Source organism: Haplochromis burtoni, unplaced genomic scaffold, assembly GCF_018398535.1.
Source record: "Haplochromis burtoni strain Fernald_Lab_line unplaced genomic scaffold, NCSU_Asbu1 Contig_175, whole genome shotgun sequence".
Taxonomy (NCBI): Eukaryota; Metazoa; Chordata; class Actinopteri; order Cichliformes; family Cichlidae; genus Haplochromis; species Haplochromis burtoni.
Genome location: NW_024582536.1, coordinates 903103 through 931086, shown reverse-complemented (window position 1 = coordinate 931086; position 27984 = coordinate 903103). Strand labels below are relative to the sequence as shown.

At 44.1% G+C, this 27984-nt stretch overlaps 1 protein-coding gene across 3 annotated transcripts in view; it reads right to left on the bottom strand.

The window, feature by feature from the left end:
* efr3a (EFR3 homolog A (S. cerevisiae)) overlaps window positions 1-13368 on the bottom strand; it is a 101120-nt gene extending 87752 nt beyond the window's left edge. Inside the window, exons 1-2 of one of the 3 annotated variants that reach the window (XM_014337374.2) lie at window positions 13166-13368; window positions 12800-12928 (exon numbers count right to left, since the gene is read on the bottom strand). In XM_014337374.2, coding sequence (XP_014192860.1) covers window positions 12800-12809 — 10 coding nt within the window. In that variant the 5' untranslated portion in view covers window positions 12810-12928; window positions 13166-13368. The other 2 variants (XM_014337373.2, XM_014337372.2) reach the window with 2 other exon arrangements.
* Between the last annotated feature and the right edge of the window lie 14616 nt (window positions 13369-27984).

Below are 27984 nucleotides of genomic sequence, written 5' to 3'. Positions count from 1 at the left end.
TCCCTACCCGACTCGTTGTTCTCTGAATCCATCTTGTTGGAGGCGACGCAGAGGACGGCCTGCCAGGTGGACCTCGACTCCACAGTCTCTCTCTCCCTCTCCTTTTTTGTTTCCAGCCTCGCTCGCTCGCTCCCTCTCTCCTCCCCCCTCCTCACATGCTGACACTCACCACTGACCTTGCAGTGCTCGTTTCCCCTCGCCGCCGGCAGCGGCAGAGTAGCAGCAGCTCAGCTAAACGCCGCAGGTGAAGCTGCAACGCTGCAGAGTGGCTCCAAAAAACCACGTCGGTATCATTCCCCCACCGACGGCTGAGGGGAAAGGATGCTAAAACACACACACAGATGCACACACACTCTGGAGAGATGACATAATGAGCGTGTGTGTTCTGGCTTTGTGCGTGTGCGGGGTCGACGGTGTTTTAATCGTCCTGATTGGAGAGTAATTACTGTACGCAGATTTGTTGAGAGACTGCTGCTGAAGGAATTTGGCGTTTTTAAAAATGTGTGTGAGCATGTGCATTTACATCTGTGTGAGTGTGTGTGGGTCTCTGCGATTGTGTAACTGGGGACTAATTTTAGTTGAAGACCTTGAACACGAGGACGTTTCTCAGAAGTGAAGAACATTTCAGAAAGCTGGTGCGATTCAAAGAGAGACGACATTCAGAGCCAGGTTTTCTCTTTCACGATGATCTGCTCTTTGAACAGATCCTCACTGTTACCCTCCCGCTGTGACCGGCCCCACGGCGCTCAAGGACGACGTCTAAATGTGGACATTTGGCTGCAACCTCAGCTCCGAATGTTGAGCACAAACATGAATCGATGCTGGTTCAGGCGGTGCTGGAACCGCAGGCACGGGAGCGTTAAAAAGATGACAAGAGGACGGTTTCTCTAACAGATATTGATCCTAAACACACCTCAACATTCACAACAAGAGGCACAAACTGAAGGTTTCATCACAGCTAGCAGGAATCAAACGCAAAAAGTCGAAACCTCGTGCAGGACAAATGTGGGAAACTGCCCCAAACAAGAACTCAGAGACTCTCGGCTCCCCAGAAAACCTCGACGAGTTTTCACACCTGCCAGAGAGCCGTCACCAAGACCGCTGTCACACAGGCCTAGAGACTGGCTGCCAACCACCTGGCAAATACCTGGAAACCACTTGGCAACCAGCGGTCGCTAGGAAAATTGAACCCTATAAAATCCTTGACCAGCTTTGACGCCTGCCAAACGGCTGCTAGTGCTCGGGGTTAAAAATAATAATCTGGATTTAGAAACATGCTTAATAAGTTCGCTGCTGTGGCACAAAATGAGGTTTTAAAAAGATGTTTTCATCTATGCTAGTGAGCAAACTTATGGATTTATTCAGTCTGTTTTTAAAACAGTTCACGTTTCAGTCCAAACAGAAGGTCAGCCAAGTTGCACTTTCAATTTCAGAGGGTTAGTGTAGACATGGTCTCGGGTTCAAGGTTAGATAGCGGAGAAACGCTTGATGTCGGGTCCTCGCGAGTGTGGAGCAGCTCGGTGCGTAACGGCCACAGATGGCTGCTGCAGATACCGTCATACCTCACACAGTCAGGCGGCTCAGGCTCTAATTTTAGAGTCAGACTGAGCTGAAAACACTCCAGACAGGCACAAATCACAGCAGCGCTCGGTCTTTTAAAATTACCTAAAACTTTTATCGCAGGGCTCTGTTTCCTGAACCGCAGCATAGTTCAAAAAATGCAATATCAGGACTAAATGGAGGGGACAGGACCAGATTTTATTCTGTTAGAGCAGCAAAAAAACAACCAAAACAAGAATAACTGGTCAATTATTGAATGAACAGGGAAGGACACAGCTTCCACTTCCACTCTTATATAAACATACAGGCTGCAAAATTTAATCTGACAGAAACTGTTAAAAATAATCTCCAAATAAACATTTTCCATTAAGTCGCCTTTATTTTGCTCAGACATTTGCCAGAAAACACTCAAAGCTTCAGTTACTGTTTCCTGCTGCTGCTACTTTTTGAAATATTTACATATTATATTTGCTACATTTTATTAAAGTAGATTTTGTTTTTCGTTTTTGTATTTACTACTTGTGAGAGACAAACAAAACTTTATTGTTCCTGAATTTACTGAGATGATTCTAATTAGGGCTGCCACAAACGATTATTTTGATAGTCGACTAGTCACCGATTATTTTTGTGATTAGTCGACTAATCAGATCATCATCCATTGGACATACAGCTTAGTGCACCAGCAGCATCTGCTCTTATATAACTATCATTAGCTTACAGCTTGAAGTGTTTCAGGTGCTAACTAAAAATAAAGACAAGATGATAGTTCATTAGATTTTAATGAAATTTGCAGATTGTTTCGGTAAAGTTTAATAAACTCCTTGCTATCTAAAATATAACAGGACACCGGAGTATATTCTCCAGCATCTCACACTTCTGATGATCAGCTGTCTGCTTGACGTTTATTCAGCTGTGTAAAAACTATAACTTTAATCTCAGCCAACCCGATTTACTCAGGAACAAATAAAATACAAAAAAAAGCCAATTTTTTAAGTTATCTAAGTGACTTATGTATGTTTTACCTGAGTAGAGAAAGACGGCGGTGGGTTTGAAAACGATTTGCCGGGAGTCCGGTGTTCTCACGGTGCTAGTGACCTAGCCCCCGGCTAGCTATCGAGCTGGTGGGTAACAAACGTCTCCGAAAACATCGGAGCGCTTTTGCAAATATGTGGTGTCTTGATAAACTGAGCCGATATTTGAGGTTTACACAGCTACATTCTCCCTGAAAATATGTTAAAAGTTTTTTTGTGACCCAGAAAGAATAATAAGAGTAACATTAAAACTAACTAGCTGCCGCCATTGTTGGAAACTGAGCTGGGCCGCGCTATGAATTCTGGGATAGGTTGGGCCCCTAAGTATACACCTGACCCATCCTTCAAATCTGGGGAAACGAAGGGCGCATTTGTCGGAGTCTATAAATTTGGACAGTATTCGTTGTGTCGCTGTAACATAATCGGCCTACAAACGCGGGCACAGGAGGATGCGGTTCCAGAATTTGGACACAGCTACAATAGCAGACACAGCTTCTTCTTCTTCGAGGTTTAACGGCAGCTGGCATCCTTGTGCATGCAGTGCTGCCATCTTCTGTTTCAGTCCGTTATTACACTCTTAAATCCTGCTACTTATTCCTGCGTCTTTTGGGATCTTACAAAGCTTAAAACGACGCGTCGACTAATAAATCAGTCGTCGACAATTTTAATAGTCGACTAATCGTGGCAGCCCTAGTTCTGATGGTGTTTTATTAGCTTCTAGTTGTTTCTTAAATGAGCTTTTTATCAAACAGCTTCAAACCTAAAATAATAAAAATATGAACAGAATCTGAATACACACCAGCTGGGACGTGTGTGCAATGTATCTCAGAGAAGATGGAGTTGATAACGAAGCTCAGCTGCACAAAACCATTTTGAACCACAAGGTGCATCCAGTATATTCCATGTGAGTCGTGCACTCTTATTAAAGCTACTGTTAACTCAACAATTACATTAAATTCATGTTAATATGACACCTAGCCGAGAGAAACAGACTTGGTCTGAGGTCAACGTCTGTCAGCTATCTGCGATGAACAAAGACCAAAAGCTAAAAATTAGCGACGTTTGGACAGTTGGTGAATTTACGCCAGTTGACACAACGTGCTCCCTTGTGTCTACAGAGCTACGGTTAGGCTAATATAAAAATACCAAACGTCTGCGACGAGCCATCCACAGCACGAGCTTAGTTATCAACACATCGCTGATAGTTTTGGATAACGAAAAAGTCGTGATCGTGAGCTGAGCCGGCTCGAGAGCCATTCTTGGCTGACACGTTCAAACACCGTGAGCCCACAAAGCTCATTCGTACAGATGTGCATGGATCAAAGTCTCCCAGTTGTTGCGAGGTCCGTTTCTGCTTGACCTACAGCGCTAACCAGAAATGATAACAAAATGCTGACGACTGACCAGACCCCAATGACAAATCACATCACACAAAGTGAACCACTCTCTGAACCGTTACTAACATTCAACACATACATGATTTATTTAGTAGATTAACCTTTTTCTGACATCTGTTTGGTGTAAGATTAAGAATAGAGGTGTACAGAGGTATGAGTTCAGATAGCAGAGCACGCGATCAAGGCTCATGTTTACATACATTAGTCAGCAGATCACATGATCATCACCATACCTGCCACCTTCTTCTCTCTGTTCCATCATATGATGTTGCCCGTGTCTGTCAGTCCCTTCGTTGTTCTCCAGTAAGATAACTCGTTGTTAGTTTACATATGAACCCGCAGCTACTGGAAGCTTTTAAGGTGGAAATATTTCTTACATATTATTTCATTTAAGTGTTAAGTGCTGTCATGAATTTGAGTGATTTGTCCTTACTGACTCGCACGTATGTCATGAAGATGTGAATATTACAACTAACAACTAAACGTGATTTCTTCCTGTTTAAATTGGCGTAACAGTAAATTAGATGCTGGGTTCATCACTAGTTTGAGCAGCCAGAGGGTTTTTTTTAAGCCCCGCCCATGACCTTTTCCTACATCTGACCAAGTGAAGCCAAACATCAAACATCCAAGCAGGTCACTGCGTGGTGTTTGTAGACAGTGCTCATTTATGCAAAGCTTTAGTCACTTTGCTTATTCTAAAATAAGCAAAGTTTAGCTGTGTTTTTTTCCTCCTGCTCATTGTGTTCTGACATTCTTTCCACAGACTTCACAAACAGCCTCTCGCATCCAAAAAAGGACAGACTGCAGAGCCAGAGGGACCTCACAGCGAGCGTCTGGACCGCTACCGCGCGAGTTGCGTGTGCTCTGAAAACAAAACACCGAGAGAGGAACACGAGCGCGCCACGATGGACGGGTTGTGGTCTTTAGATACGACACTGTGTACCTTTCTAAACAACAATCTAACTGCAAAAAAAAATCTCTTTTAAAAACATGACGCTGAACTGAAAGGCAAGGTCTGGCAGCAAACAGCCATAAGGGAGCGATGTGGCAACTACAAGATTAAGCTGTGCCGTGAAGAAAACACTCTTCCTGTTTTCACAGCAAAGGTTAAAGGTTGGACTGACAGCAGCCTGAAATTCAGCCGGTCCATATCAAACATGCGGAGTTTAAATGTCAGCAGCCTCCTGATATGATGAGGTTCCCCCTCAGCTACAAAACCAAATACATTTTTATTCCACTAATAAATGTGAGAATATTTCCATCAAGCGACTGTACAGATGTGATCTGCTGATGATCCACAGGCTGCTTCCACACACCTGGCTGGAGAAATGAACGCTAGATGAATCAATCAGCTACGCAGCATACCCCGTCCCAACCCTGCGTTTGCGAGGAAGGCGTGACGAGTTTTTGATTTGTCAGCTAGAATGACCGTCGTCGTTGTCCCCTGATCTCCAAGACTTGGAAGAACAATTTAATAAAAACTAAATCTACTTATGATTAGAATCGAGATTAAAGTCGTGATCGATGGCGACCTCAGAGGGTTAACATCATGTGGAAGCTGCACAGTCATTTTATAGCATCTGCAGTGAAAACTGGAAGCTTTGCCCCCCGTTTGGCTGTTTTACATGCTGCTGTTGTCCTGACAGAGGACTGCGGCTCAACATCTCTGTACCGACACCTGTGATACTGACAGCGACGCGTGCAAACACCCGACTACAAAACAGACCAGAAGAAAGGTGCAAAACCCGTCCGAAAGTGCTGAAAAGCAGCGAGCTGGGCGTCAAACAACAAGCACAGAAAGATAAAAGCTTCCCCGTCTGCAAAGACGCAACCGGTGGGGGAAACAGAGCGAGGCGCATCTCCTTTGAAGTTATATTTAGGCCAAAATCCTCCTTTGCAGAACAAACCGTCTTCCACTGTGAATACAAATCACAGCCAACAACTGAGGGAGGAAGCGTCCTAAGAGCACAGGAACCGACGGCTCACGTACAATTAGCCAGCGGAGCATCAAAACAGCACGGGCCCGCTGGGTTTCTTTCACTGCGACTCCTCCTGCATCCTAAATACTCCCGTGTTCCACCGAGGACGCAAACGGGCGACCAGCTTCTCATCCGACACAACTTTGAAGATGTGAGCGGACGGAGGGCCCTCGCCGCAGGTGGTCCTGATCTATTTAGACGCTTTTACAACGGCGTAAGCACCGACAACGCAAATAAAAGTGCAACGCAAATGGAAATAAACCTTTAAATGTTTTTTTTTAATGGCAACCCTGCACACGCTAGCTGTGGCAGAAAAGAGGATTAAGTTATAGCACATCTATCATGTTAACCTTTATTCTGACACAGCTTGTAAAGTCTTCTGAACACTGCCTGATTTCTACTGATGATCTCTGAATGCGTCCTGCACTCTTCTCCGTTTCTTTCTTGGTCAAATGTTTCTCGATTCATTTTTTTTTCTTTAGGGGATGAAAATCAATTAGCAGCCTGCTAATTTTATATTGTGTAATCCATCACCGTACGCTGGTGTCTCATCTTCTGAAGGTTACATTATTGCTGTTGTTTATGATTGTTTTCATGATCAATTAATCTGCCAGATATTTTTCTCGATTAACTGATGATGATGATGATCTGCAGAAGATCAGAAAATGGCAACAAATCCCAACAGTCTCCTAAAGGCCGAAGTCGTCGATCATCTCAGGCCAATCGTGAGTATGTTTCATTAAGCCAGGCCGCACATCGAGAAGTCTGAACCATCGGATCAATCAAGGAATCAAGACTGGGCCCGCTACAAGCAAGCAGCTCAACAGCAAGGGAAAACCTGACCTTGTTTTTTCTTCAAATTAAAGAAAGAAACGTTGATCCCACCTGTAAATAACACAGGTGCTCCAACATTTCTTCTTATTTCTGATGTTTTTAAAGGTGTTCCAGTTCAGATTCCCTTTATAGCAGCTCTGATTTACAGCAGATTTGGTGATTCTTTTCATTCATGTTCAGAACAAAGCACCGAGCTTTTAGTAACCTTTATTTCTTTTTGCTGTCAGCTGCACCAGATCTCAAGAACTTCTATCACTCTCATTGAAGCAGTTCTCAAAATAAAGCTCCTCCAGCTTACTGCACGTGATGTTTTGTACATGATTTCCATTCATCCTGTGCCTCTTATGCCGAGTAATACTGCGGTTGTGTCCATTTGCAAAAGTGTTTACCTATGAATAACCCAAACTCGGCGCTGAACGTGGACGATTCTGCGCGGCCGTTGAATTCTGGCTGTTTGATAAATCGAACGTAACAGGGAAGCGAGTGACAGCGTTCACCAGGAATGGAAGAAACACATTTAAAAAGGTAAATATCACAAAAAAAACATCTGAAAATCACAGACGATGGCTGCAGTGGACACTTTTAACAATCTGTTTCATTCAGCTCTTCGTATGGTAGAATTTCAGGGGTTTCTGTGATTAGTCGATCTCCACTAATAACCCATGTGTAACTGTTTAAGATGGTTCGACACTGGGCCAAAACAATTGGAAACTAAGACCTAAGACCTAAGACAGACTCCTCACTTCTTAAGACAAGCTGGTGCTGTTTGCTCAAAGCCTGCTGGTACAATCGATTTATAGCCAGTAGATGAAGACAGTTTTAAGGCAGGGTTGGTAAATGTGGCATCAGCAGACCTCCTGCAGCACTGGGACCAACCAGGCAATCTGCCAACATCCAAAGAAGTGACGACAGCATTATGAAAAACATTAGGCTAATGTAGCTTCTGGGGAGCAAGCAGAGGTGCTTCATCACAGAGCCGAAAGGCCACACGTGACTGTTTAAAGCATCGTTTAGTGGCTACAAGTCGACGGGCATCAGGATCTGAGTGGTAGACTGAAGCGTCCTCTTCAGATCACCCTGAATGTAAATGTCTCTGCATAATAACAGGAGAATAAAAAATGTTTCCCATCAGGAATATTTCCATTTATCTCCACTTATCTCCCCGTGCGCTTATCTGACTGTTCGTTCAGACTTAAAGAGCAGCAGCAGCACAGGGAGAGGCGACAGCAGCGACAGCGGGTTTGTCCTACATAATGACTTAATTGAGGTGGTTAACACTTTGAGGATAATAAGAGCCTCTAGACCACAACACACCCAGGAGTGAGAGCTCTGGAAATGGAGCAGCGCTCAGAAAAATCTGTGTCGACTATAAATGCCAACAGAACTGAAAATGAACCAAATCAACACAGTTTTATCCACTTCCTGTCTCCCAGTGGCTCAAGCGCACACGCCTGATTCAACTTTGACTGGGTAGGCTTGAAGCCAACCCTCCTTTAAGCTAGCTGTCTTCTGATTGGCTGTCCCTTGCAAACCGTGGGAATGAGATGACCATATTAGCGTCATTCCCTCTCAATGCTCCGATACTGAGTGTTTAAAGCAATCTGAAGCCTTGTACCTACACTGATGTCATAACTTGAAACTTGAGCCATGTTTGACATGGAATTAAGGAAACGTGACACCGATGCTGATTGGACGAGACTTTGGTTGGATGTACATGAGCATGGAGGGATCGTCGTTGAGACGACAGCGAGTTTGTAACGTCTGCTCCAGAATTCATGTGAAAAATAAGAAAAATGACATCACCGCAGCTGCAGCCTGTTAGCATCTCCCTGTGAACCGACTGTTTAGCGAGCGGGGGAGGGGAGCAGCACATTCCTTCACCCAATTAGCAGCCAAACAGAGGCGAGAATGAGCTGCGAGCGTGAAAAACTAAGGACCAATCACTGACGCCCACCGTCTGTCTGGGAGCTCGTTTTAGAATAAAGTTATTTTAAACTTGGCCGTTGAATCGTTTTAAAATAAAGTGAAACAGTCACAAAGCGCTGTTTGTCGCCGACACCAACAGCACGCATGACTGAGACTCTTCAGTGGGATGCGTAACCATAGCAACCGAGAAACCTGAGCTCTGTAAAAACTGAGAACATTTTCATTTTTATTATCACAAACTGATCTGATTAACCCTCAGAGGTTTAGTCTCGTTTTGTCTCATCTTTATCGAGTAGTTTCCAAGTAAATGTAAATCCCTACTTTTATTCCCAGCGTAGGCCTTTACTTCAATCTGGAGTCATTTATTAAGGAAGTGTAAATCACAATATTATTATTATTATTAATAAAATATTATAATAATTAGTTCAGTGCTCTGAAGTGCTGCGTGTGTCCAAACAATGTTTTCACCCTTTAAAAGTGGAAAACTTTTAATGTTAAGTTAAACAAACATAAGGAGGGACGTTTGGGTCCAGTCAAACACATGCATACATACATGCATACATACATACATACATGTATACACGCACCCCTGCGCGGCTCCTTCAGCCCATCGGGGATCGATGTTGAAAGCGTCACATTAACACTAATGCAATCAGCAGTTTACCACCAGGACTAATTATAGAGCAGACTCGAGGCCTGCAGGGATGCGGAGTCCTTGAAGCTGCAGATGCTGTCTGCAGCAAAACCGCCAGCATCCACACACATCAGCAGCCTGAAATACCACCTCCGTCTCCTCCTCCTCCACCACCAGCACCAGCTACTGCTCCAAAGCATAATGAGTCCGTCTGGGGGGAGATTGTTTCTTGGCCCGCAGACTCGTTTCTCATCCTACTTGTCTCAGCAGCCAAGTGGGTTTTTAGGAGAGAAACGATCTGCAGTAAACAGCAGCTGGTTACCTGCCAGAGCTCCTGCTCAAGGAGGAGAAAAGGCGAGGGCGCCCAAAGTCCAACTTTCCCAAAATAGAAACAGTCAAGACTCCGCACACACACACACACACACACACACACACACACACACACACACACACACACACACACACACACACAGAGTCTGAAATCACATATCGCTGATTCAAGATTAAAGGGGTTAAAGTGAGGACAGTAAGAAGGACAAGAAAAAAACCACTGCAGCAGATCACAGAAACCTCGATGTGTTTTTAATAAAAAGACTGATTTATTTTATTTGACTTCATCTTTAATGTAGCAGATAAAAGATGAGAGTTACAGAGAGCGAAAGAAGAAAAAAGCAAAACAAAAATGCTGAATTTTAAGATGACAAACTCCAATGTCGAGAGGTGTGACTCACTCCACCTACAGCCGGCAGAAAACAAAAACCCTGTCAAATCCCTGGGAATCAAACTTTAGGACTTCCTCTGTGATGAATGAGACGGGTTTTCAAACTCAGAAACAAGTTTTCACAGCAGAAAACTTAAATCCATCTTCTGCTGCTTCTCTGCATCTGGGCAGCAGTCCAAGCAGAGAGACCCAGACTCTGCTCTCTCTGGCCAACTCCTCCAGCTCTTCTGGGGGGGCACAGAGGCTTTTCCAGTCCAGCTGGGAGACATAATCACTCCAGCATGTCGTGGGTGCCCCAGGCGACATCCTGAACCACCTCACCCAGCTCCTATCAACGTGGAGAAGCAGCAGCTCTACTCCGAGTCCTTTAAAGTGATGGAGCTACTCACTCTGTCTCTAAGGAAGAGCCCAGACATCCTTCAGAGAAACTCATTTCTGCAGCTCGTATCCATGAGCTCTTTCTTTCTATCACTATGCACAGCTTGCGACCACAGGTGAGGGCAGGAATCACTTCATCAACAGCCCTCTCTATACCACCACAGACCACCCCGACCTGTCTGTCACCGTCTGCACGAGGAAAAGAAATCCCTGAAACTATCAGAAGTTCACATGTGACTTCTGCTGCGTTCTAGTAGACGTCATCAAATCCATGAAATCCAGAAGCACCACAGCTTCTTTCCAAATGCTCAAACAAACAAACAAACAGCACTTGGACGGGTTTCCTCTTCATCTGGCACCGGTATCTTACACTGGAAGACGTCTCACGCATCCAGTGTGCTATGTGAGAGCTGTTTTTATGTTTACACATGTTTTATTATTTACTTGAATACACCGCAAAAGTTCAATGACAATAAATCCTTTGTGATGCCGACAGCAGCTGCGTCATTTCCACAAATCAAACTTTGTGGGCTGGATGCAGAAAATACCGTGAGGGGGGAAACAGGAAAAAAGCATCTGGATTCATTTCTGTTAAAGGGACCCAGTCGTCAAATTGCCTCTGAGACTGCCTGACTGATGCTTCCTCTCTGCAACACACTTCCACAAAGACCCATAATATTCCAGGAATCTAATGAAGTGGACATCAGGGATTCAGCTGCTTGTGCATGTAGGTGAATGTTTAGGTCTGTCGATTGAAAATTAAGATCAATTCCTCCTTAATAAACGATTATGTTGAAACCAAGCTGACATTAAAACTGCACCAGTAGTTACACAGCTGCTGCAGAGAGCAGTGATTTACATACAGGAGGAAATACATTCGTGTAATAAAGTCTTCAGTCATGGTGGTCTGAACTCACAGACACTGACAGTGAAGTTTGACCAGTGTTCAGCCAGCTTAGGAGTGATAGAGAGAGTCAGGCTGGCTTCAGGCTACAAACAAGTCTGATCTTCAGAAATAAAGTGCAGCTTATTCACCTGGATGATCAAATAATGTTTGCAGCAGAGCAGGAGGGACAGCTCAGAGAAGCTAACTCCTGCCATCTCCTACAATTTATTCCTGTTTACAGCCCTGCTCTCATCATCGGCTGCTTTTCATCACATCAGAGGGTTAAACTCCACCTGGCCTCACAGGTCTGACCGCACCTTACACGCACTGGCAGCAGGAGTGACTCACAACAGCATTCAGAGGAAAAGCTTTAGATCAGAAATGATACTCAGCTATGAGTTTATATCAGCGTTATCACAGTTACTGCACGGCTCGAGGCAGCGCTTGATAGATTTAGCCCACATCTCATCCTTATTTCTTTCACGGCACAGAAGCAGTTACACCCAACCGACAGGCGATGGTGAAAAGAGAAGGACGCAGTCTCCATTTTTAGATTTAAAAACGACTTGGATATTTTATTTGTGGGGCTTATCCTCCATCGAGCACCTTGTTTTGGTGTTTTTCTTGCTTTTCTTGCACCACATAAAAGTTTTTTCTGTATTGAAAGGCATTTTTATGTTTATTCGACAAAAGCAGACAATGGATGTACAAGTTACCACCCAAGTTTTCCAGTGGACACTCCCTACTGACGAGGACAATGATTCACTCTGAACCATGTGATGACATATCAGGCCCTTCCTTGTTAGATGTTGTCAGTAATGTTTTTCTGGAGTCGTAACTTCCAAACATTCTCTCGTCAAAACTTTTTTCTTCCTCGAGACCGATCTTGCTGACCTGAGCAGACCTCGGCTGGAACTGAACTAAACAGCGAGTGAGTTTGACCTTTTAGGGATGGACAAAAGAGCTGCACTGTCGTAATATTCTCCATATTCACTGAAACTTAAATCATAACTGGGTTTTTTTTAAACAGTTAAATGAATTAGGGCCTTTGTATGTCAAAAGTAACAATCTGCAGCTTATCAAATTGAAAAAAAAAAAACCCCAGATTATTTTGCTTCTAAACTGATTTGAAGATATGTGTTACACTCTATAGGGTGCAACGTGTAACAATCTGGACTAAAAAAAAAAAGATTCTCTACTTTGAGAAGCATTTTAAGGATGAAGATCATCAATTAATCGATTGATCCGTCATTTACAGGTGACACCTTAAAAATCCCACAGTGAAACAGTGACCATGAACACACCACCGCACTTTTTTTAGACAGCCATTTACCGTTGTAACAATTAGCCCAACACTTAAACGCAACACTGACACACCGGACTGTAGGGATATCTGTCAAACATGTCAGCACACACACTCACACTCATTGACACACACCGACATGCAGCTTACCGGCTGGCATTTCGGTACCGATGTACCGCAGTCCCCGTGTGTGTGTGTGATCGTCTGCCGAGCACCGACGGATCCGGGCTCAGTTAGTTAGCCTCCATGTAGCTCCTTCCCCGGCTGCTTTCTCTTTACCTGTAACGGCAGAAATCACCTGACTGTGGCTTCATAAGACACCTTCAACAGAGAGGCCGGGAGGCTCGTTAATGGGCTAAACAGGAACAGCGGTGTAAACACGGACCGTCCGGGAGGAATTAGCCCGGGAGAGGCTAATGTCTGCGGTCCAAACGGCTGCGGAGGGTTTACGGAGCGGAGACAGGCGGGAGGGGGACGTTAGGAGGAGAGAGTTGAGACGGTAACCGGTGGACATACCTGTGAGGAACCAGCAGCAGGAGGGCTCGTCAACTCCTACACATTACTACAGTGCTTCCTGCTTTACGGTGACAGATAAACACGGAAGTGTGTGTGTAGGAGCCAAAAACCGCCCCCGCTCTACATATGCTGCCTGCTCACCGGGACGGTGCTAATTATAGCCGCCTACCGGACCCCGGAGCTCACCGCAGAGGGTCAGCGATGCATTTTTAGCCATGATGGAGTTCAGTCATGTTACCATGAGCTCATTATGAGATACATCACCTCAGCGCATGCTGGGTTTAAGTATGAGGGTCCAAAACGAACACACACTGACTGAATATTTACATGATTATTTACATTTCAGCCTTTAAAAAAAAAAACTATGAGAAAGCACATGGGGACAGTGGGAAAGAAAAACTCCCTCTCAACACAAAGAAACCTCCAGCAGAACCAGGCTTAGGGAGGGCAGGCATCTGCTGTGATCAGTTGGAGGTGGGGGAGAATACACACTGTGAAAGAGAGCCAGAGATGAATAACTAATGACTGAATGCAGAGAGGTGAATTAACACAAAGAGCCGAGTCAAGATGTAAAATAGTCACAAAAACTAATTTTGTGATTATTTTACTCATCACATTTGGAAACCACTATGAGCATTTTGGCTGCTGTCATACTTTATGGAGATATAAGTGTTTGACCCTATTTAGATAAATGGGCCGAGTGTTTATCAGCTAAATTATAAACCATACAGGTCTGCACACACTCACACTGCTAGGTTATCCACTTACTGCTAAGTAACAGACTATTATACTAGAATGGCTCTCATCAAATTTGAAGCACAGACTGCAGCACACAGACATGGTTGAAATGTCCTGTGCAGGTGAGGCCCAGCACACAGGTAGAAGCAACAGCTTTCTGTTTCTAACCTGTCAATCAAAGTGGCCACGCCCCTAACTTTAAGCCTTACCATTACTGTCAGTAGAGACCTAAAGTGGTTTTTGTTTGTTTACTTTTGTAGCAGGTTGTAAACATGTTTATTTCTGCTGTAAAGTTGGGAATCCATGAGGACTAGGTTGGAGGCAGCCCCTAGTGGACATCAGAGGAGGTGCAGTGTTTGTCATGTCCATGCTGGCTTCATTTTACAGCTCTGATGGTTTTGCTATCAGTGCATATCTACTCTTATGAATGCTGTCTGGATGTGTCACTCTTGTTCCTACTATACGTTCCCAGCTAATATTTCAATGATGAACATTTTTTCCTGATGTTTTCATTAAAAATAGATTTGAAGTGACAGCTGTGTGAGTGTCATCAGCTCATCTGCTGGAAGTTCTTTTAAAACGTAATCTCTATGATGCAGCTCAGCTAATTGATGATGATGAAGACACTAAGCAGACTGCATCATATAGTTTATGATAATAAAAGTGGTGGCTGTAACAGCTGAGGCAGATTCGCTAATAATTCCAGTCCCATATTAAGCTGAAAATCTTTCACTTTCACCTCTATAAGTGTGTAAAAGAACGCCTTTCTAACAGCAGAGACTATAGCTGACCAGATTCATCCCAGAAAACAAAGCCATTGGACGTCTGGCATTTGGTGGGAGGGGTCTATGTTTCAGTTTTTCCTTTAATTTGTCACATGTTAGCAAGATAAGAGAATAAATAATGATCTGCACATGGTAATTATCTGAACTCTGCTAAAAAAAAAAAAGAACGCACAACCCTTCAGAGCTGATGTGTAAATGTGTGTGAAAGTGTGCCGGTTGTGCTTTTTAAGCTCTTAAGGACATTTGCTGCACTGTCCAATAGACTTAAGGGTGATTAAGAGCTTTGGCCCCACAGATGGCACGCCGAGCGTCTGTTAAAGTCAATTGCAGCCGGCAGCACCCTCCCTCCGCCTGACGCAAAATACACGAAAACACATTTTTTCTGTGTGTGCGTAATTACTCTAATGCAGGAGATGCCTGCGTGTCACATCTGGACAGAGTGACAGAGGTGGGTCAGCTTATAAATAAAGCTGGGGGGGGGGGCGTGTTGTGATCACCGAGCAAACATCAACAGATTTATCCGTCAGTCAGCAATGTTTCGCTGTCAGCACAGAAACACAGACGGTTATTTAACCAGGAAGATGTTTCACTCAGCCTGTTTACGTGTGTGTGAAGGGGGCGGGGCTTCACACACAGAGAGCTCTGTCTAATTTTTAAACCAATGGGATGTCAGAGAGGGAGTAAAATAAACATCCATCTATTGCTTTTTTCAATGTAAACCTTTTAGACCCGAGTTTAAAATGTTAAAACCACACACACCTGATCTGCTGACAGGTGAGTCCCTGCGGGAAGGTCAATCTTTGCATACCTGCCGACATTCCCGTCTCTCACATCCTGTGAATTAATCTGTTTGATCATGAACAAGTTGTAGTGAAACACATGAAAACCAATAGAGGTGGTGATACCAAAGCCACTGTTATGTGCACCTTTGAAAAAAATCAGGAAGTTATTAACTGACCCAGATCGACTGATCAGGGTCTCCTGATGTTCCCGCTTTTATTTTAAATCCAGAGACGTTGGTGTGTGTGTGTGTGTGTGTGTGTGTGTGTGTGTGTGTGTGTGTGTGTGTGTGTGTGTGTGTGCATGAGTGCGAGTGCATGCAGGAATCAATGTAAGGCTGTGAGTTTGCATGTGTGGACTCTTAAATGTGCCCACATTTTCCACTCGATATAACACCACCGGGCACAATCTTACCAAAATGTGTCTGTGGAAACGTAAGTGTTGATTAAATATATTGATTGCAAACTGTTTGTGCCATTAAACATTTCAGCCATGAATGCTTGTTAATTATAACATTTCTAACACATCAGGCCAGTTTGCTGCCACTGAGCCGCTGAAAACAGCCGATTTTAAAAGCCAGGAAGCAGCTGGGAAAACACTCATCGTCACCCCCCTTTGAAAAGTACGTGGTGATTATTTTGTGCTATCAGAAACAAATCCTACTTTAATATAGCTGCTGTGTGACTGAGAAATGAACACATCCTGCATCGTATGGAGTCAGTCCACTCATCTGCGATTCTGCTGAGGCGCTGAGACCATAAGTGGCCTGTTCACCGCTGTCTCATCTTCTTCCTGCTCAGGAGGCGGCGGCGGCGTGCAGCACAATATTGACAAGTGTAATCAGCGAGCTGGTGAGGTCAATGAAACGTTAAAACAGTCACAGTTTTCTCATTACCTCCAAGATGGCTGCTGATTGTCGGGCTGCTCTGGGATGTTTTTGTGCTTCGAGTCAGAACCGGTTTAGTTTTTGACGAGCGGCTGCGGTGAACAGATGAGACTCCTGATTGGCTCTTTCTGCTGCTCTCTGAAACAACTTCTGGGTAAAATTGAAGTTCATGTCAGCACCAACAGGACAGAAACAGACAGGAGCAGCATCTGAAGATGGGTCATTTTTAAAGAGAGGTTTTGGAGGAAGACTGTGGCTGAATCTGGAGATGGTAACTTAGGATCAGCTTTCAGTAGCAGGGTTATCGCAGAGGTCACCTGGTGGTCACTGAGTCACTCACAGAGGGAGAAAATAACTGCAGTCAGCCTGAGCCAGTGTGTGCTGATGAGTGCAACCTGTCTGCAACACGTCTCCTTGCATAATGCTGCTGCATTTGTTATGATGTTAATTATTCAATTCAATTCAGTTTTATTTATATAGCAACAGTCACCTCAAGATGCTTTGTGTTGTAAGGTAGACGCCACAATACTACACACAGAGAAAAACCCAACAAATATTGGGTCGGTGTATCTGGATCTGCCTTGGAGTGGTTCTCATGTTTGTCTGAACAATGCGTTTCTGTGGCGGTTTCCAAGTACAGGTCATCTGCCACTTCCCTTTCTACTTCCTCTTCAGCATATTTTGAGCCCCGTTGAAGACATTTGTTATTGCTGCTATGCAGATGGCATTCAGTTATACATTTACTGAAACTGAAGTCCTTGTGTGTGCTCCTGGCAGATTTGTATCTACGGTGATGAAAGCTCTTGGTCCTCTTTCGACATTTGTTAAATAATCTATCAGGAACCTTGGGCTAACTTGCAACTCTGCTTTCACTTTGGATGAAGAAAGTTTGAAATCCCTGTCAGTGTAAAGGTAAACACATTTTGGGCCATTTATATGAGATTACAGGAGATCTTATGCTTTGGTGAGTAGCATGAAATGTGCAGTGTTTTACAAACCTGCCTCCTACAAGCCTGAAAATGTGATGAAAGTTCACTCGAGTGAAAGAAAATCGAACGCGCCCTTCCTTCTTCTTTAAAGGAGATATTTGACTCTATGGGCAGCAATTCACTCTTATTAAAACACATCAATAACTGGAGACAAAACTCTGAGACAAAACATTAACTTTAATGTTAAACTTTTATTTTAAAGCACGCATACATAAGACTTTAACTTTCTACACGTGCACAAACACACACGCTTCCACACAATCCTCTCTGCAGCGTCCAGAGGTGGAGGTGAAAAGTGCTGCGAAAGCCTCGGTTTGCACTTCAAAGAGCTGTGTGGGCGGATGGTGGATTCCCGCGGCGAGCTGCTGCAGTCATGAAAGGAGCATTTCTGGAGTTAAAGCTTCTCTGAAACGGCCGCTGCTGTCCGACAAACATCTGCTCAGCTCTGAAGGCTGTTCGACAACAAGCATGGAGGAGGAAGAGGAGGAGGAGGTGGGCTGGTGTAGGGTGGGGTGGGGGTTCAATCACCTTATATATAGAGTCAAAATGTCTTGTAACCTTTGCATGTTCACACAGAGAGCAGGGCCAGCCTCCCTCCTGGTGATTACACATATTTTTCTCGGTGTGCTGTTTAAACTGCTGAACTTCCGTCTGCTGCTGTTCTAAGCTCTCCACCAGGCCAGCATCCAACGCAGCTGGAAATGCGAAAAGCTCACTCATGTTAGGACTATCTGGAGTTTGCCTCCACCTCGCAGAGTGAATATCTGGAAAAACTATAAACACACACTGTGTAATTAAACTGGAGCACAAGTCAACAAAACAGACGTGAATCCTGCGTGGCGAAACTCGGTTACAGCAGCCTTAACTTCAGACGCCGTCATCCAGCAGTCTGCCACGCCGTCCAGTCAAACTGACGCAAACGCACATTCCTGCTAACTTTAAATGTTTACATCATGCATGTTTGAGCGAGGAGTTGGAAAATCTAGTCTGTATTGTTCCTTTGGTTGCTAGTAACCCAGCAAATATTGTTCTAAGACTGACTTTATCTCTGCTTTTCTTATTTTTAGTACGAAGGATAAACTGAACTACTCTTGTACCCAAACTTTACTTTGTTTGAAAGTCCAAGAAAGATGTCCAGGTGAAAGGTAGCTGACCAGGACTAGAGCCCGAGAAAAAATAGCAATTTAATGTCCACGTCTCACAGGTGTCTAAACAGGAGCTGCTTCTGTTCTTTCAAGTTTACGCTGCATATTTCTGTTACAGGGTAAGACGTGATCCGTCATGAAGAAGAACAATAACATTTCTGTCAAAACATTTGGACAACGCTGCGTGATCTCAGACTGTTCCTGGAAACCATTCTTGGAGGTTTTCTTAGTTGTTTACAAGAAAAAATGAAAGAAAGGTCAAACAAACCTGAGCATTCATCGTGAAACATTATTCAGCCCATAACGAGCTGCACAATAGGCAGTAATCACAGCAATTTGAGGCAGGAAATTATAGATTGAGGGCACTGGAGAAACTTTTTTCCTTTAAACTGTTTTCATTTTAAAAGTCAAATGATGAGTCGTGTGTCATCAGTTTGGGTGAACAGACCCGAATTTTTATCTCCTGCCAGGTTTTCCCTGAGTTAGGGCTTCGATAACTCCCCACAGCGCACACGGACACATGGATGGTCTTTGTTCTTCCTCTGTCGTTGGCACGGTCTCACCTTCAGGCTCTGAAACATCCCTGTAGCTTGGAAAGGCTTGCCTATGTCCGGACTTGACTTGGAAAACCAGTGGATCAACTCTGTGAATGACTGACGTGATTTCATTGTTTTAGGCAGTGCACCTTCTCGTACATAAAGCAGACAGTGGGTGTGAAGAGCAGAGGAGGGCCGGGCAGGTTAAAAGAGAGCGCAGCATCTCTCAGGATATTTGATGACAGACTGTGAGGCAGATTACACTCATCTATTATCTCCGTATGAATGACTCTGCAAATTGTTTCCTGCCTGCTGAGTTTATTTTGCATGACTAATAAGCAAAACATTTACACTACCACTGCAACAAATTAGTCTTTTCATTACTAATATGGTTCATGAGATGTCTGGAAATAGTAACTGGATCCCAAAGTGAAGATGTGAGATGTTCTCGTCAATCGTTTAAGAAGCTCAAAGACCAAATCTGCCAGTTTCGTCCTACTTCTGCCTGATAGATCGCTGAAACAGGGAAATAATGAAAATTGTTGCTATTTTTAATGTTTAACTGCATACGAGAATCCCCAAATCTTCATTATCTCTAAAAATCAACAGTTAAATGTTAAACGTGAAGCAATTTTCATATATTAAATGGTAATAATGCGCCAGCATGAACAGATTGTACCTCAGCTAAAAAGAGTTTTTTTGATCGTCTCCTTGCTGCCTAAATCTTCCTCTTCAGAGGCCGCGCTCACGCTGAAGCCGTTAGAGTGTCATCCAGTCTGAGACCGAAGGCAAGATTTCCAGCTCTGGGGATATATTACATGTAAGATTCATAACCCTGACGGCATAAACAGACCCTGTTTATGGACTTTCAGACGATCAAACCAGGAAAGCGAGGAAAAGGAAAAGAAACAGGTTTGTGCTCATTTCATCTGAGTCACCCGTTCAACCATCAGGACTCGTCTTTGTTGTGTAACAGAGACAGGACCGATTGTGCCTCAGCCACAAAAAGCTTTACATTCAGTTGTCACGATTTAGTAAATGAAAATGTAAAATTAAAATGAATTCAGTCGTTACATGTAAGATTTAAATTTCCAGTTCCTAGAGTTGACCTTTGAAAGGATTCTCACCTTCCTCTCCTTCATACGTCTGAAGCCTCATACATGTGTGTTGATAAACCCTTTTGCATTTAGTGTTATTATGAGAAACCTTATAATTGCCTAATTTTGTTTATTTGTTCTGTTACAAAAGCAGGCATTCTTACTTTTGTTTAATGTTTTAATCAAACTTCATTTTAATTCAACACAAAAACAAAACACTGTAAACAAAACCACAGAACAGAAACAGACCCAAACTCAGCAGCCGAGCAGTCTGTCCTCAGTGCAGGCTGAAAACCAAACAGCTTGGATGGGCTGATGCGGTTTCTCCTCTTAGTATCTGCTTCTTCTTTAAACTGCAGCCAGATGCTGCTTTGTCTATTGTGTCAGTCATATTTATGTGTTTTTGCGACGCACTCTCCTCCTCACCGCTGTCTACCATCTCACTCACTGACTGAGGGGTAGTGACGTGTGGAGCCATCCTAAAATATCCATACTCCCGATACCAGTGTTTCATGTTGTAGGATCACTTCCCATATGAATATACATACATATATATATATATGTAACCAGCCACAAGCCACAAAACCTGGAGCTGACAGGAGCCTTAAAGGTCTGCAGATTTCAGCATGGAGCATTTAAATGCAGACTAAAGATCTGTATTCTGCCAGCTTTGAATCATTCGTCGGCGAGTTTCATTTTGAAAAGCCGAGGTGCTGAAACGAAATCAGAAGTTTAAACTGTAAAAACGTAATGACAACGAACAAAGCCCGCTGCGCTCGTGCGCTCTCAGGCTGTCGATTCATTTCCGTCAGATGCGAAAGGTGTCGCAGCACCTGTGTGTCAGCTGTGGGCCCTGTTCTTCATCAGGAGGCTGAGAATAGCAGCACTCGATGAAACTGGGAACCGAGGTTTGGAGGAATGAAAACAGCGAGGCAGTGCGAGTGCACCTGTAAGTGTGAGATCACAGTTTGAGCAGGAAGGAAAGTTTCTGACACACGATAACAGCTGCTGAGCCCGAGGTGGAAAACACACTCAAAGTCTGACTGACAGGAGGGCAAATAATCATCTGAACCTGTTCATGTTCCTCATTATATCATATTTTATCACTGTTCTGGTAACTTTGTGTGGTAGTCATGGGTAAAGGCCTCTTATTGGATCATCGCCACCATCATGTCACTGATTAGTTTTGGACTCAACATTTTGAAGCCTCAGACGGTCATTTGGAGGAGATGGTGGAGCTCTAACTTAGCTTAGATAGAGAGCTGCATCCTTAAACTGTGCAGATATTTGCTCATTAGTCCTGAATACGAAACTAATCAGATACTCACCAAGACCGAAGCTCAGGTTATATGATGTTTACATCGTGTTTGGTTTCATGTCTTTCTGGTCTTTCTGCATCTCCGAGCCTCTTTGTGTTCGTTTTGCTTCTTTTCACACACATGAGTTACACTTCTGGAAGAAATCTTCATGTTTATTCGCTCTAAAAGGGCTCCGAGCTCTCGTTGAGCCTTCGAATCCTTGAAAACTTCGGCAGGTCAATGTGACGAGTTGCGTTACAGCTGATGAGCCGGGGGTGCAGGAGTCCCACAGCACAGAGGGAGAAATAAGCTCACTCCAATGTGGCTGTGAGTCGAGGAAACTCTGAAAACAATGAGTCATCCTCCACAGAGGGGGAGACGGCATGTCTGGAAGAGTGAGGGGATGAGGAGACGAGCAGACAGTGGCAGGTGGAGGAACAATGGGTGTTTGATTTCCTGCAGGGATGCGCACATACGCCCAAACTGGATTTTAATTACTTCGTATTCTCTCACTCATTGTTTGAGCTTCTGTGTACTCCAGTATCCCAGTTCAAACCAACCAAGCTCAGCCATTTTCTCAGAGATTAGTTTCACTCATAGCTACTAATTTTTCTTTTATTGTTCTTGCCTTGTTTTATATGTAAAAATATGCTAACATGAGCTTAGAGAGGGGCCAGCAAACATCTTCTCGGATGTTTGCTGGCATGTATATCATATTTAACCTGAGTAGCGAAAGACTGCGGGGTGTGTTTGCTGTTCGGCCGGGCTCTAGTGATCCTTGACCTCTCAGTCTGCTATTGAGCTGGCGACAGGATGCAGCCAGGGAAAATGTGTATTCCCTGGTTGGTTGGCATTGTAGGCAGGTAGCTTTTGCTCGATGACATGCATAAGAAACCTCGCAGCCATTGTTTTGGTTGCCAGCAGGCTGAAGAATACACGTTCTTCCCCAGCGATAGATCGTTACTGGGGGGGTCATGGACTGGTCTGAAGGCCTGTGCGACTTTCCCAGGGATTTCCAGAAACCGCTCACAACCAGTTGGGGAATATTGATTTTTCTGTGTGGATCGCTCTCTAAGCCTTTGTGACCGAGTCCTTATTCACTTGATCATACATCATCACCGCGGTTGTCCGATGTCCAAAATAGCAGACGACATCGTTTGTGGTCACATCTGCAAAAACTCCGTACATCTGGACTTCTTTCCCCCTGCTGGCCACTAGAAAGACTGCAGGTTTAAGACTGCTTGGTTTTAAATATAATCTATGTTAATTTATGAGGAAATGAGCACTCTGAGTAACTTTACTCTTAGCTGGTTCCACATCATAGTCTTCTTTCTTTTTCTGCTTTGGCCTCTTAGGTTTAAATGATTTGGTTGTTTCACCATGAAAAGTTTCAAATAAATTGAAACTTGCACATAAAATCCCAGTTTAAATTCCAGATGCCTGATATTGTAAGTGTATTGAGTCCCCTCATTGCTTCCCTGGGAGGAGAATGAAACAGGCAAACAAAGACGAGGACACGACAGACTGCAGAACCAGGCTCTGGGTGTAGAAATCCCATTCGTTTTATTTAGTAACAGGTGACCTGCAGCTTCCACGGGTTAGATCACAAATAAAGAAAAGAATGAAAAACAAAAAGCATCTAAACATCAGGCTGACTAAATCTTACTGGGATCTTAAAACTGTGCAGCGTGAACATGAAGTGGAAACCAAACACTACACAGCCGAGTGCACCAACAGCCTGCAGCAGAGCTTCATTAACCAAATATTTTTTTTACATTTCCAACGGCTGTTTGTCATTTTGAATGATTCAAAGGTTTATGGTGAATGTGCCATAAAATTCACACACAACACTGTTAACACTGAGCTGTCTTTATAACATTAAACATACATGGCTGAATCCTGCATCAATGTCTTGGAGCATCTGCAGGGTCAGAGAGGCAGAAGGAGGCCACTCTGCAGGATTTCCTCTCGGTGGAGTGTGCAGGATCAGAAACTCTCACTTTTAGTGACTCTGATCTCTCCTGACCAACGAACCACGGCTGAATACTGGCCGATTGTTGAGTCGTTGACCAAGGGAGCTTATTCAGTATTATTCTGGTTTTGGTGTCTAAGTTAGTCCTGTTGGTCCTGTTCGTGTTTTGGTCTCAGTGTTCTTGTTGTCTGCATGTTGCCGCTGTGTGTTTCCTGTGAAGTCTATCTTGTCTTCCTGTTTGTCTAAGTGGTCTGTCTCCCCAGTTCCTGTGTGCTCTCTGTCGACCCTCTGTTTATGTTGTAAGGTCGTCTTCACTTTCCAATCTAGTTTTGAGGTCTTCTGTTGTCTTGCCTCCCTGCTGTTCCATGCCCCACGTAAAGTCTTGTCTCTGTTTATTCCCAGTCGTGTCTCTGTCGCTCCTGCTGTTACCTGTATCTACTCCAGGCCCCGGTGTCCTGCAGGTTTTAAATGTGTCCTTGATCCAACACAGCTGATTTAAAGGCTAAATTACCTCCTCAACATGTCCTGTAGTTCTCCAGAAGCCTGGTAATGAACTAATCATTTGACCCAGGGTGAGATCTAAAACCTGCAGGACGCCGGGCCTCGAGGCCTGGAGTTGACCAAGCCTGATCTAGTCAGTCTGTGTCTCAGTGTGTTCCTGTACTTCCTGTGCGTCGCGTTCTGTTTTGCTTCTCCAACGTCTCGTTTGTCTGATTAGTTGTCAGCCATGTTTCCCAGGTGTTTCCTCTTTGTTTCCCTTTTGTATTTAGTGTCTGCGTCTCCCTCTGCTCGGCGTCACGTTCCCCCTCATCCCTGGCTGTGTGTTCGCTTTGAGAGTGTAGTTTCTAGTATCTCCCAGTTTAGTTTTGTGTTTTTCCTTCCAGCAATGAAGCTGAGCTTTGAGTTAAGTCTGCCTGTTGAGTCTGCATTCTGGGTCCTCCATCCCTGTCTGCTTCACGCAGTCCTTGACACTGACAGTTTCAGGGTCGGAGAAGGCAGCTGAGGGATGAAATAGAATCTAATATGAAAGTTGTCTGTCCAATAAAAGACCTACAAGCGAAGTCTAGACACACGTACGGCGACGCTTCAGTGCTTCTGCTGTAACGACCAAACACGATATTATAATACTGAATTAGAGAAGTTACAAAATAAATATAAACAAATGTGCATTTTAATTTTTGGGGACTATTTCCTGTTTTCTCATGAAAGCGAGTGCAGGGAACTCAGGGTCGTGTTTATCTTGCCCTGAGAAAAGCCCTCTCTTTATGGTATCAGTGACTGAAATTGATTTGACCGATTGATCTCTATTAAATGTGTCTACCACTAAAAAATGATTCAAATGAATTTTCACAGCTCCGCCCTTTAATGCAACCTCTAGTCTGCAGATAACATCACTTAGAGTTTAGATTCTGCATGAACGTTGGATGAACCGCTGCTGTGTACATCCTCCCTCTGCAATAACACAGCAGAGCCACCATACTGGAGCACGAAACAAAGCTGAATGATAGCACAAGAGCTGCGATGTTAAATGAAGATAAAAAGAAACTCTTCCTTTCTTGGAATGATGACTACTTGACTTTTAGGAGGATTACTCCTACGTTTGTATTTGATGTGGTGACTCAGACATGCTCTGAGAGAAACTTCAGAAAGGAAATCGTTTGGCTGCAGCGCGTTATTTCAGCTAGATTGATAAACAAAAACACAGAAAATGTGCTGAACCACTAACAGACCAGCATACAGTAACCACATTTCCCACCTTAGAGGGCAGAGTTGAGCTGCTGTCCTGCTGCTGTGTTCCCTGCTTCCTCTCTCGGTGCACTCAGACGCAGCACACAGAGGTCTCTGCTGATGGGATCGGACTGAAAGTAGGACGTGACGGGCAGGTTTCACCGGAGACAAAAGAAGGAACAGGTACACTGCAAAAGAAAAGAGGCACGCGTGTGCACGAGAGCGTCGGTGCACCACAAAGCACAAACAATGGCGGCTTCAGAAACCTGCTTTCATGGCTACAGCAGTCACGTCTGTAGGATCTCATATAAAAACACCCTGAATCTGTTCGTGCTCCGGTTTGACGTTCAATAAGTCAGTAAGCCAAAAGTACAAGCATTAAGCTTCTGTGGACTAGCTTAGCGTGCACACATTCTTTTTACTATGACCAAACCTGCAGTGAGACTATAATGAGGCTCTGAGGTGGCTCATTAATGGGACTAACAGACACTCAGAGCAAAGAGCACAAAGACCTTTCTGAACATTTTATATCAGACAGGTTGTTTCCTTTGCGAGCATGAAATATTGCAATCTGCATATTACAACTCAGCCCTGAGGTTGTTCTTATTTGTAGAGAACTACAAAAAAGTCCTTTTAATTCCTGAAGTAAAGATGTGATTTGCAAACAATCAGAAAAACTGCCCGAGCTTTACAGAAAAGTCACTGATTGAACATCTCCAGGAAGATTTCCTGATTTGCTAAAAGCAAAGACCGCAGAGTTCTTTCATTAGTGATGAATGAGTCTTTCAAAATCAGCAGTTCATCATGTTTGTTCATGGAAAACTACAGTTCTGTTTGATTAGAGTGACCCAAACTAAAAAGTACAAACAGCACACCTGGATCAACCTCCTGTGGGGCAAATATGCCATCATTTCGCCAAACAACCAGCAGTCTGTGGCCGCAAATGTTAACGGTTCAGCTGGTGTCACAGTTCAGGGAAACTTCCTGGGTGAAGCCTTTGGCTGATAGCACGTGAACCTTGTGGTAAACCTGTGAATTCCAGCAGAATGAAGTTGCCTGGAGGGGTCTGGATGTGGAACATCGCGTTAAATGACAGATATACAACAAAAGTCTGGCACAGCAGAACGTGACGAGCTCGTCTCTAAGTGGATTATCTGCTGTTTAGAAATACTTCAGATGTAGTGCAAGTGATGATAACCAGGAAGAAATCAGATGCAAAGAGTGCTCTAAAGTTTTGTCTTTACTGCAAAACAACAGAAGGAACTTATTCAAAGCAAAACCTGTAGTGTAATGAAGGCAGAGGAACACAGTGCAGCGTTTGCTATCCTTACCGCCCAGTATCAGTTTGCACGTCCATAAAGGTGAACCATTACAGCGCGTCTGCGTATCCATCCCGCTCACAAAGACTCGGTGATTCCATTACATGTGACCAAAGACAAGAGGTGAGTAATGAAGACGGTCAGCTTACTGGACAAAAGAGGTTTCCTCCCCTCGTGAATTTATTTTTCCAACGTGCAATACCTGCGCTGTGTGCAAAACGTCCCACAGAGTTACCAGTTTTATTTACATCCGTCATGCAGGCACAAAGAGGGAAAGACTATTTAGCTTCCAGGAGATGTGCTGTGACAGGCTGGAAACCTGTCCAGGGTGTACCCACCTCTCGCCCCGTGACAGCTGGGATCGGCTACAACCTGAACTGGATAAGCAGAAGAGGATGGATGGATGGATGGATGGATGATATGATAACATTTTTTTATCAGTTGTCATCAGACATTCATCGGCTGTCGGTTTGTCCAGAAAATACCACACGAGTTGACATGTTGGGCTCATTTTCTGGCAAAATAAACTGAGTTAAAGAAGCGACAGTTTGAGGACGAGGTGTGCTATGATGGCAGCAGGAATCAGGTGGCGTCTTCTCACCTGTTCAAACAGATGGAGCGGATTCTGGAGGCTGACTAAAACCAGAAATCCGTGGGATGGTTGCCACCGCACGCCGGTGTCATAACGCGTCTCCCAGCCTCTCTCAGATCTGCTGATGTTATGAGAGCGAGGCAGGCGGCCTGACAGTCCGTCAATACCAAAGATTCTCCCCCAGCTGCTCTCTGCAAATTCCAGGACGGCCCCGTCTGCTCTCTTTGCAGGCCTCATGTGGATTTTTGTTGGTTTTTTTTAAGACACGTCAAAGATGGAAATAAAAAAAGAAAAATCGATGACTTTTTTTTCCGTTTCCCGTCGTATCTGCTGCAGCCGGCGCTAAAGGAGCCTTTTGATTTCCCATCCCTCAGCTAGTTGACATTTATTTCACAAACACTTGACATTTGGAAATGGGGTCTCTGTGCGAGCGCTGTGTGTGCACGCTTGTAACACACACACACACGGACATGCATGCACACACACACGCATACAATCGAGCGCCATTAGTAGCCTTTGTACGGAGCAGCTGGATGGACCAGTGTCTCAGTCTGGACTGAAATCGACAGAAGTCTGAAGACTTCAGTCAATTTTAACCAGAGAGAGCGCACACACACACAGACACACACACGTCGGGTATTCATATCTTGTGGGGACATCTAATTGACATAAGGCTTTCCCAAACCCCTTACCCTAACCATGAAAAATGAATGCCTAACCCTAACCCTTACCCTAAACCTAACCATCACCCAGTTGTAACCCTGTCACTAAAACCACATTTTGAGTCTCAAAAATTCAAAAATGTCTTCAAACTTGTGGGGACCTGGATTTGGGTCCTCATAAGGGCTGTTTGTCCCCACAAATATTGTAAATTTCCAATTTTTGGTCCCCTCTGACACACACACACACACACACACACACACACACACACACACACACACACACACACACACA